Source organism: Fragaria vesca, linkage group LG4 (genome assembly GCF_000184155.1).
Source record: "Fragaria vesca subsp. vesca linkage group LG4, FraVesHawaii_1.0, whole genome shotgun sequence".
Classification (NCBI taxonomy): Eukaryota; Viridiplantae; Streptophyta; class Magnoliopsida; order Rosales; family Rosaceae; genus Fragaria; species Fragaria vesca.
This window is the reverse complement of record NC_020494.1, coordinates 506,139-517,095: the sequence shown is the minus strand read 5'-3', so window position 1 is coordinate 517,095 and position 10,957 is coordinate 506,139. Positions and strand designations below refer to the sequence as shown.

The following is a 10,957-nucleotide window of genomic DNA, read 5'->3' as shown; positions in this document are numbered from 1 at the left end:
CTTAGAGCTGAACAAAACATTTTCTCATAAACTCATTGCATTCTGCATACCATGAGATCAGTTGGTAATGTAGCAACTCCGGAAGTGTTCATGAAAGAAGCCGCTGAGGATAGCTGAGTTCTGATGTATCTCGCTGAGGTAGCTGGGTTCATGAAAGAATCAGTTTAGGATAGCTGAGTTTCTGAGAGTGAAACTTCTGAGAAGTGTTCAAGAAGAATCAATTAAGTGATAGCTGAGTTCTGAGTTGAAACTTCTTATACCTTCATGTGTAGCCACTTAGAGACAAGAGAGGTAGATCTAGACTAGTTTGGGACTAGGTAGGATATCAAGTCGTTGTTGTATCCTATACTGTAATCTTGTAAGGAGTGAAGTACTCAAAAACAAGAGAGAAAGTATAGATCTAGACTAGTGGGTAGTTTAGGCAGAAGAACAAGTCGTTCATGTATCCCTAGATTATAATCTTGTAAGAAGTGAGTTTTACATAGTAAAAAGGCTTGTCCCTCAAGAGTTGGGGCACGCAGTTTTTCTCTCTGGTTGCATGGTTTTTGCGAGTAAAAAACATCTTGGTATTCATTGTTATTTTACGGCAACTTTTATTTATTGTCATTGTGTATTTGTTATTCAGGATAGCTATGACCCTTGCTATCTCTGAGAACGAATTTATACGAAAAAAAGTTGTTAAGGGCCTATTCACCATTAACGAATTTATATGAAAAAAGTTGATGATCTTTTAAATACAACCATTAATCTTGCGTTGGAGGGATGTTGTTTGAAGTTATAATAAGATACAGAGAGCCTGCTGCATCAACTATGGAGGCAAAGGAGTGTAAATTCCTGGTTTTGTGGTTGAAAAAATTGAAACCAATAATTTGGCAAGAACCATCTTTGGTTACTGAGCATTCTTGGATACAGATTACCTCTTAGGCGGATGAATGAATTCTAGAGTTATTAGTATAACTAGCTAGAGTTATTATTATCGTTGAACATATTATGTGCCCATGAATGATGCAGTACAGTTTTGTTCATCCATCGCAGTCTTCGAAGATTCTAATATCCATCAACCCAAAAATAAAATGTCACGTAATCAACTGAAAGGGTGTTGTTCTTCTAGAAATTTAATTGGATTTACCATGTTAAGTACATTCGACGACACTCAGCGGTTAAAGAGAAGCAGTCTGTTGATGAAAATTTAAGGCATTCAGAATGGTAATACAGCTACCAAGTTATCCCAAAGATAGTAATTGAAAACAGATATTTTCACAAAAGAAGGAAAAGAAGAAAGATTTTCAGTCCTATGCCTGCTTTATCACCACCGATCTAGCCTTCAGATTAAGAAAGATTGCCCTGAAATTAGCAAGCAACCAAAGAATGAGTTGTTACTTTTACTTGTGATACGTAAATTGGAAACATGCCCCAAAAAACTATGTAGTTTCTAATATTTTGTTAAAAAAAATTTAGATTACCAAGGACACTAGCTAGCATTACCAATTCAAATGATGCCTGAACTGTCTAGAGTGATTGTATACTAGTAGGGCTAGGTAGATACATGTACATTTCTATTTCAAATGGTGCCCTGAACCGTCTAGTGTACGTTGTTGTATGCTAGGGTAGGCATATCTGATACGGTTACTTACAAGCAAATATCAGACATGCACAGATTTTACGATGAATTTCAGTTGTGGTTATTTTTGAAATTATTATTACATATTAGTCTATTAGATATGTGCAGATTATCTGAGAAGCACAGATTCAAGGAGGAATATGGCAGCCTTGGAGAACCATCTTTGTTGACAGCAACTTTTAGCAATAATGGGAGGCAAGTTAAAGAGGCAAGCAGAGATCACCGAGAATAGTAGCTTACCAGCACGAAGCAACAAAGCTGTGAAACAGAACCCGGAACTGCAAAGGCATATACTGGTAGTTCACCCAACCAACAATAGGCCAAAACTGCAACCATTATCAAAACTTTATTATTACCAATTTCAATAAGGGCCTCAAGTACAAAGCGGCTAAACATGGTTCATATTTCAACCTTCCATGCAGTCAATTGAACCGAAGGGTAGTCCTTTCGAACTTTTGTCCTAACTAAACTCCATGGTCTTCCTGCAATGCCAGAGTAAAAATAAGAATGCATCAATCCTAGTTTCTTGACTTGCAGTTTTATGCCATGATCCTTAGCAAAGTACTGAATTTTTAACTACAAAGTCATCCCCACTTACAAAGATGCACTTCCTAATAAAGGATAAACAATATAATGAAGACCACAAATATTCAAAAAAGCTCTAGAATCAGGAACAGCAAAAATGAGATTACCCTACACCTTACCATGCTCATGGACATCCCCTTATCCCTTTTCTTTCCACAACAGAAAAAGAAAAAGAAAAAAAAAAAGTAGCAACCAAGTCACGAGGATACCAGTTACTGAGATACTGTCAGACATACCATATAAGTTGCCCAACATACTTAAATCTGCTCCAGAAACAGATACAAGAAAATGCCTGAGATAAGTGCATACCTTCTACCACCAAGCCATAGTACAGCATGAAAAACAAGTTGTTCCAAGGAGATGAAGTTAACTGTTCCAGCAGAACCTAAAAATTGAAATGTTCATACATCAGTACTTGACTAAAAAATTGATAGCAGGACTTTGGCATTTATATAATGCAAATTGCCACAAACAAGAAAGTTGCATTGTTAGAAAGCACAAGAATCATACTCCATAGAAAAAGATTTACCTTCGTTGCAACAGTTCTGTTGTCCTTCTTTCCTTTGAATATTACATCCATCAATTTGTGGAGGAAGTGCCCAAATGGCCCTGAATAAGCAAACCCATATAGCTGCAAACAAATCACAAATGTGATCTTCAGATGCCAACATGATATACACAAGTCATGGCATAGCTTAATTACATAGCTATAAACCTAACGAATACATGAGTTTATAAGAGAGTTGCATCTTCGAAACTGACAAAAGCGGGAGGAGAAAAGAAACTGTGAATCAATTCTTTCAATTTCATTACTTTTGGCTTCTTAGTATGACAAAGCCACATACTTGGAATCCTTCTCAAAAAGAAAAAGCCACATACTTGGTATGATAATTTTACACCAAAATCACATAGGAAACAAGAAAATAACATACTCAGTCTTTGAATACCAATATACCATGATAAAAACAAATTATACCATCATAAGAAACAGTCTTCTGAGTTGAAGCTTCTTGACCCCAGAGATCTTCTGGGCTATGCCATCACTAACCCCAATCAAAACTCCTGCTGTAATCGCCTAATAACCCAAAAATTCAAAGCAAATATAACAAAGACATTAACTTCATATACAACAACCAGAAAATATTCATAACCAGGCTCAAAGCAATCATCTTTGAAACGAAACGGAATCTACACAAGGAAGAGTGGGACAAACAAATTGCATGTAAGGAAAAATGAGTGTGATTCAAGAGTGAAAATGAACCTTGGTCCTGAGAGGGTAAGACTGAAGTTGTATACGGTACTTTCTCCAAGCCTCGTTGACTATCTCAGACATGGTGATTGGTGAGTCCAGTGCTTTCTCTCTCCCTCCTGCTTCTGAAGTTAAATTGAAATGGGGTTTATAGAACTAGTTCATATATATATATATAGTAGTTGCTTTCACAAAATGACGAGTTGGGGTTAGGTGGTGGGATTGTTGTGATCAGTGATCAACGAGAACGAACTGTTGGAACTACGGGGAGTAGGGAACAGTGTTTAAGGTTTCCAAGAAACAACGAAAAAGGTGTGAGAAGTTGTTGGGCAAGATGAACATGTGCTTTCCCTTTTTTTTTCTATAATAAAATTTATGTTTTGGAAATCATAAGGTTTAGTTTATGCTTACAGAAAATTACATATTAAATCCTTCTTAGGTCTGCGCTATGATTTGGTTTCGATTATATGGTTTGTAGCTGGTTTGGTGGCTATTCACTCTGCCTCGTGGCCAGTTTTGATTATTGGCCTTATTATTCAGCGAAGCTAACAATGTGAACGATGAACATCTCCAGAAGTCCTATACTCAGCAAACCTAGCTAGCTTTAAACTAGAATACTTAGAAAATGACACACACAAAAAAATAGCAAACTGTCAATTATTTATAAGCAGCTCACTTTTGTTGTGTTTCGTTTTGAACAAATCGCAGTTGGCCCTCAGAGGTTGGACAGACAATCTCACGAACCCGTTCTTTAGTTTCATATTTTCAATATAAAATCGACCATATTAATCTGCAGGTAATGTTTACACAGTAATGTTTAGTTCTGCGCTATGATAAACTATTTTATGTTTACACGGTAATGTTTAGTTCGTGTACGTATGTTCAAGTTCAAATTCTTTAATAGAATTAATTACATTATATAACAAGAATTTAGAACAATCCCATTACATTGTGACAGTCTATCGAAATTCAAAGAATAAAAGTTAGGAGTTAAAACGTATACATTTTATTCGTGTATGAAAGTGGCTCTGTCACGTATTGTGTGTTTAATATATTTTTGTGTTAAATTGTTATGTTTGTTGTGGATGAGCCTCATTTAAGACTGAGATTATGAATTTTTAAAATTGAAACATGTGATCTAGTAATAGTGTTAAAGCTCAAAGGAAGTTGCGAATCAACTCACTGTGATCGATCGATGAGAACAGAATTTGGCGTAGACATACAATAGATAGATCATATTTATACAAAAAGCAAGTATTGATTCAAATTTTTGAAAAGATCAATTAGTCAACCTTCAAACTCAAACTACTACTAGGTAATTGCTTCGTATCATCGTATGGCATATGCAATTAGAGCTCCTCTTGAATTTCCTTCTCATTTCCAAAAGCATGGAGTAGGTGATGGAGAAATGCTCTTGAATTTCTTTGTGTGTGTAGATTAAAGGAGACAAGGAGTCATTGATCAAAAGGACTTAGAAAGCTATTCAACAGTTCACTGTGACTTCCACTATATGAAATGACCAAGAAAAGAGAGGAAAGGAAGCTACGCAAAGGATTGAATATTGATAAAGACTTCGCCTCTGAAACAACTTGATCACTTTTGAATTGTTTGTTGGTAATTCCTCCTGTAGTTCGATGGCTACTGTATCTATTTAAACATGGAGAAACGCATCTTTGGAACAGCAGTTGGTCGCCCAGTCCAGCCTATAATATATGATATTGTGCGTGTTTGTTAAGATAACAATAACAAATCACAACAAAACTGAAAGATAACTTTGATTATAACAATGGAATTGAAACGATTCATGTCGAATAGTACGTACCGATGGAGGGATCGAAGCCTCTAGCTTTGAGCTCGGCGTGCTCTTGACAAAGGGCACATAATTCGCAGCAGAAATGAACGCAACAATCGCAGCACGGTTGTTCCGGCAAACTGAACTTTTTCCGCAGTTTTTCTCTATAGATGAACGAGTAGAGCCATTGACATTGCACCATCAACAACAATCCGTACACGCAGCCTTGGTTACAGCATGCTAAGCACCATTACAAGCTCCAATTAGTAGAGATACAACAATTAATAACTTTTTTTTTTTCTTTCTCGTTACGTACCTAGACAGTCTTATGGAGTTATCGCTCCATTTGGTATTGTGGTTTGAATTTTTGCTTATTTTTAACATTTTGGGCTTATTCAAACAAGAAAATATCATATTGTTTCTTTGATCAAAGAATACCATCATAGAAACAGTTTTCTGAGTTGAAGCTTCTTGACCCCGGGTTATTGGTTGTTGACTTGTTTCAATGTAAGATTCAATGTTTTATATGATATCATCCGCAAAGAGAAGTGTACATTGGGCTGATCATTTCATCCCAATACACCAAATGTCCATTAATTAGGCTGGAAGAGGACCAGAATAATATATATGTAGCCCTAATTGGGCTTCAACATCATTTCATTCTTTGTTGACGTACTTTATATATGGGTATAATTTGGAAACAAAGTATATATATGGTCGATCCACTGATCTAGAAATTTTTTTTTTTTTTGTACATGGTATGTCGGTTAAAGTGACAGACCGTGTCAAAAAAGTTAACATTTGCTAACACGTAATGCGTGTCGCTGTGTCAGACGTAACAGACACTCCAACACTCTATTGGTGTGAAGTGTCCGTACATTTTAGATAACACATGAGACAAATATGATTATGTGTTTAGAATAGTATATGACCCGGCCGGTACTTACAACTTTGTCCTTCATCCACAATCTCTGCAATTCGGCCGAAGGTGATACATGGGAGGAAGCATGTTATGCAACCTAAACGAATACATAATAACATCAGATAGCTCATCATCAATTTCTTGATGATCAATCATATTAGATGGGACATAGAGAGATGTATATAACTACTTACATGTAGGGATGTCGTTTAAGCAATGAAAAAGGCGGACGGACCATTCCGGCTTGGGGCGATTCAGATTGAAAATGTTCATATCTTGTGCTTGCAAGTTACTATTTGGTGAAGAAAAATGAGGAGCTAGCTAATTAATATACAAGTTTAGTTAATCGTTTAATGAGAAGAGAGCTGATGATAGAGTTGTTATTTATAGTCCTCATTTTGTAGTTGTGATTATCAGATATTATCTTCGGGAAGTTCGTCTACAATAGATCGAACATTTGCTTCGACCAAATAAAATAGAAGCAGGCTTGTGATATATTATTCGTTTCAGGTTTATGCAGGCCATGAAAAAGTAGGATCCTCTATCAAAGTTTCGGCACTGAAGGGTGATGTGTACGAGGAAAAGGCAAAAGTTTTGGATTTCTCCGAGGGAAGCTTTCCTCGTCTTCAGTATCTTGTGGAGGAAGGAGCCATGCCTAGTCTCTGCCAATTGGTCATTAGTTTCAGCAGAGAATTGAGGGCCCTTCCAGATGGGCTGAGACACCTGACACCTCAAGGAATTAATATTGGAGATTTCGTGGATGCCTAAACCATTCTGTAGTAAGCTTGAGGAAGGAGGAGAAGACTTCCATAAAGTCCAGCACATCCCTTCCTTTACAATGCGGCATCCGTATCCATGATAAGGTACACGTTCATTTGTTTGCATTACCATACCTAAAATGGTATAGTGATATCACTACATTTTATTGTCTATTTGATCATTGATGATTGATCAACATGGATATATACCGCATATCAACTGATCATTTGATCAACATGGATATATACCGCATGAGCAAAACGTAGCTAGCCTCAGGTCCATAAGCAGCATGATTTTCCCAACTTGTAGTTCATACTCTTTAGTTCATTTTGGGCTTATGAGTTATGACCACAACATTTTTGCTATGCAGACTCTGGTTTAGGAAAATCCCCTGTCTACTATTATCTTATCATCAGATTATGCTTGCCATTGCAACCAAAATGTATGGTTTGGAAAGTTATTTTTCTACTTGTGGTGTTGTGTTTTTGAATTAATTGAAAACAATATGCGTCTTTGTTATTATTATTTTGGATTAAATTCAGTTTACTCTCTCAAATTTTAGGTCAAAAATCAGTTTGATACCTCAACTTTTTTTTTAAATCAGGATTATCCCTACACTTTCAATTTTCATCATTTTAGTCCAAATTTAGAATTTGACTTCAACTATGACGTCACATGCTGACTTGTCACTGACAGTATGACCCACAAAAAAGGCAAAATAGACATTGTCACAATTAAAAACACACATATAAAGTAAATTAGTTTTATTATTATTAATTAAAAATATTGTCGAAAATTCTTCAGGGTGAACCTTCACCACCATAACGTGTCATCAAGGTAGCCACATATTTTGGTCAACAATTATCTTTGACTAACTGATTTTTTCTATCAACATTTTGTTTGAAAAGGCTTCGAGTAGACCAAACTCTTCATTGAAGAACCCGAACAAAGAACCAAAACCGAGAAAATTAGATCCAATCTAACATGAAAACCCAGAATATTAAACAATTATATCCATTCTAACATGGAAACTCATAAGCACCCAAGTGTCTGAAATTACCCAAACACACCAAATCATTAATTATTCCAAAACAGAAGTCAAAAGAAACCAAAAATGTAGCAAGAAATTCAAGAAAATTAGCACGATTTTGTACACCAATTACAACGACTAATGGATCTTGTTCACCGATTCATCATTTTGATTACGGCGACCTCTGATTGGCGAGGTGGTCATGTTCGAATTGTCTTGGCAGTGCGAAACTAGGCTTGGTGGTTTCCGGTCGGATTTTCTGACTCCGACTGTTGGCCAGATTAGTAGTGATAGATTCGGCACGATGGGTGAAGGATTAAATCTACTGTTCGGGTTTTCTGCAACACATACTAGTTTTCTGTATTTTCTGGTTTTCGTTGACTACAGTTAGCATGTGGATGATGAGGAGCAAGATGGCGCGGCGTCTTCTTTGTCGCCGGCAAAGTTGAAGAGCTTGGGGTGTTGGTCTTGAGCTTCTTGGGCTTGCCAAAGGAGGATTTTGGAAGAGATTTTAGAAATTTGGAGGGGGAAGAGAGTGGGAAAGAATTGGATTAAGGTGGAGGATTTGGGGGTTTATTGAGAGAGAGAGATTTTCAGTTTATGAAGAATATGGAGGATTTGGGGGTTTATTGATGAAGATGAACTGACAGAAGAACTAGATTTTAAGCATTTTTATTGATTATTTTCAGAAATTTTTACCAAGGTCAAGGACAGTTTGGACATTTTGTTTAAAAACGGGCCATGTTGTCGGTGACAAGTCAGCATGTGACGTCATAGTTGAAGTCAAATTCTAAATTGAGACTAGAATGATGGAAATTAAAAGTATGAGAGCCTTTCTAATGAGGACTCGATCTTAAGTTGAGGACTAGTTGAGGACTTTTCGACTTATCCAACTTTTTGATCTTATATTCGCATCTTGACCGTTTAGTTTATAGGTATTTATGAGTTGATCATTTCTACAAATTTTCAGCTATATTGAAAATCGTTAAGTGTGATTTAACAATTATGAATTTGAACGGTTCATATTTAACATATTTGGTTAATCTATTAATTTGATCTAGTTTAGTACCTTAACGAACACTAGTTTAGCTGAAAATTTATAAAAATGATCAGCTCATATAGACCTAAAAACTGAACGGATAAGATGACAAAATGTGATTTAAAAATAGATCTTTTAAACCATAAACTGAAAAGTCCTCAACAAGTCCTCAATTTAAAAGTCCTCATTAGAAGGGCTCCCTTAAAAGTATAGGGATGATTTTGATTAAAAAAAAATTGAGGTATCGAACTGATTTTAGACCTAAAATTTAAGGGGGGTAAACTGAATTTAATTATATTATTTTTTCTTCCTTGGATTGCTGCATTTTTTTTTTATGTACTTGTGTGCTTATTATTTAGACTTGCTCCATTGGTTAATAAGAAAGAAATTGAGTGCTTGATGTTGTTGGATGTATGATTGTCATCATAGGCATTTCATCTTTTTCCCTCTAAGCTCCAATGCTTATTTGAAAGTAAATTTGTTCCATTAAAAAGAAAGAAACGTGCAGGTACCTTTTGGTTTAATTCAAAACTGCAATAATAAGTACGTATACAACATGACTATATTTTCCTTGCTTGTTATATGTAATTTGAAACATATCCTAGATGGCCGGCTAGCAGATCGATCACTTGATCATAGAAGGAAGCATCTCTGGAGCAGCAGAAATTGGCGGTGATCATTGGAATTCGAATGGGTTGGAGATGAAAATCACCATGTATGTGAATAGCATTGTTAAGAAAATGATAGCATGTATTGATCGAAGTTTTTCATTAATTATAACAGAAAACTTCAAAATTGCCCGGCGATTCTTGATTAGTAAACGGAATTGCATTGCATTGCATTACCACTTTATTGCGATATGATGGTCTAGACTCTGGAAATAAAAGAAAATTAAACACATGATCTTTTCATCAGCTCTTCAAGTTGGAGGTCCAATTTCTAATTGAAAACACACTGAAAATAAAGCATACACCATCCATCACCCATACACACGTTGTTCTTCTAATTGATGAGTCAAAAGACGGGAAAACATTTGTCGGAACAGTACTATCGATAGTCTGCCAAGTACGTTGGTCGGAACAGGAGATCATTTGAACATGGAAGGAGGCATATCCGGAGGAGAAGTTGGCGGTCCAATCCAACCTATATATACACACACAGAATACAAGGTGTTAGTAGCACCAAGATCATCATGATGATAACCATTATCAGCTTCTATATCATTACTAAATATGTTTATATAGGATTTTACCTATGGAGGGGTTGAAGCCTCTTGATTTGAGCTCAGCATGCTCTTGGCAAAGGGCACAAGGCTCGCAGCAGTAGTTAACAAGACAATCACAACAAGGCTCCTCAGCCAAACCAAAATTCTTGCGCAATTTGTTTCTGTACAAGCATGAGTACACCCAATGGCACTGAACCGTCATCAACAACCCATACACTATGCTATGGGCAAAGCATGCTAAAATATGGAAAATCAAAGCTCCCATCAGTATTGGCATACATTCGAATTAACTTAGACATATAGAAATACAGCATTTATCCCCAGAAAATAGTTGACAATACGTTTAGGCGCAAAATATATAAATGTAACTTGTAAGACGCTAGGGTTCACATTCCGGAAAACTAACTAAAATCGATCTTCAACATTAAGATCACACTTACAAGTACGTCCTTCGTCCACAGTTTCTGCAATTTGGCCAAAAGTGATGCATGGGAAAAAACATGTTATGCAACCTGCACCACAAGAGCAATTTCTTGAAGATACTAGTTTCTTTGAAATTAAAAAGCAGGTTAAATGACTAAATCTAAATTGAAATTAACAACAGCGAAATCTTGCTTTGAGTTGATCATACATGTAGTAGCATTTCCTCCACAGTTACAAAGACCACTCGTCCATTTGGACTGAAGGGCATAATCAACAAGCCTTTCTTCTTGGTTTGAATCGATACTCATATTT

General features: G+C 36.2%; 2 protein-coding genes across 2 annotated transcripts; both read right to left on the bottom strand.

Moving 5' to 3' along the window:
• Positions 1-1,085: 1,085 nt before the first annotated feature.
• LOC101306618 (peroxisomal membrane protein PMP22-like) lies at positions 1,086-4,150 on the bottom strand. Its single transcript, XM_004296339.1, has 7 exons — positions 3,468-4,150; positions 3,183-3,281; positions 2,736-2,837; positions 2,516-2,591; positions 2,033-2,103; positions 1,862-1,947; positions 1,086-1,344 (listed from the first exon to the last, which is right to left on the bottom strand). The coding sequence occupies exons 1-7, from the start codon at positions 3,537-3,539 to the stop codon at positions 1,293-1,295; spliced, it is 558 nt and encodes a 185-aa protein (XP_004296387.1). The 5' UTR covers positions 3,540-4,150; the 3' UTR covers positions 1,086-1,292.
• Positions 4,151-9,777: 5,627 nt separating this feature from the next.
• Positions 9,778-10,424, bottom strand: LOC101297827 (cell number regulator 10-like). The gene is made up of 2 exons (XM_004297787.1): positions 10,250-10,424; positions 9,778-10,140 (listed from the first exon to the last, which is right to left on the bottom strand). The coding sequence occupies exons 1-2, from the start codon at positions 10,422-10,424 to the stop codon at positions 10,085-10,087; spliced, it is 231 nt and encodes a 76-aa protein (XP_004297835.1). The 3' UTR covers positions 9,778-10,084.
• Positions 10,425-10,957: the final 533 nt, after the last annotated feature.

Coding starts and splice junctions, on each gene's coding strand:
- LOC101297827 (XM_004297787.1), bottom strand. CDS start 10,424: ATGACGGTTCAGTGCCATTGGGTGTACTCATGCTTGTACAGAAACAAA. Junction 10,141..10,249: donor AGGCTTCAACCCCTCCATAG/GTAAAATCCTAT, acceptor GTGTATATATAG/GTTGGATTGGACCGCCAACT.
- LOC101306618 (XM_004296339.1), bottom strand. CDS start 3,539: ATGTCTGAGATAGTCAACGAGGCTTGGAGAAAGTACCGTATACAACTT. Junction 2,838..3,182: donor GAAGACTGTTTCTTATGATG/GTATAATTTGTT, acceptor ATTTGTTTGCAG/CTATATGGGTTTGCTTATTC. Junction 2,104..2,515: donor CTATGGCTTGGTGGTAGAAG/GTATGCACTTAT, acceptor CTGGCATTGCAG/GAAGACCATGGAGTTTAGTT.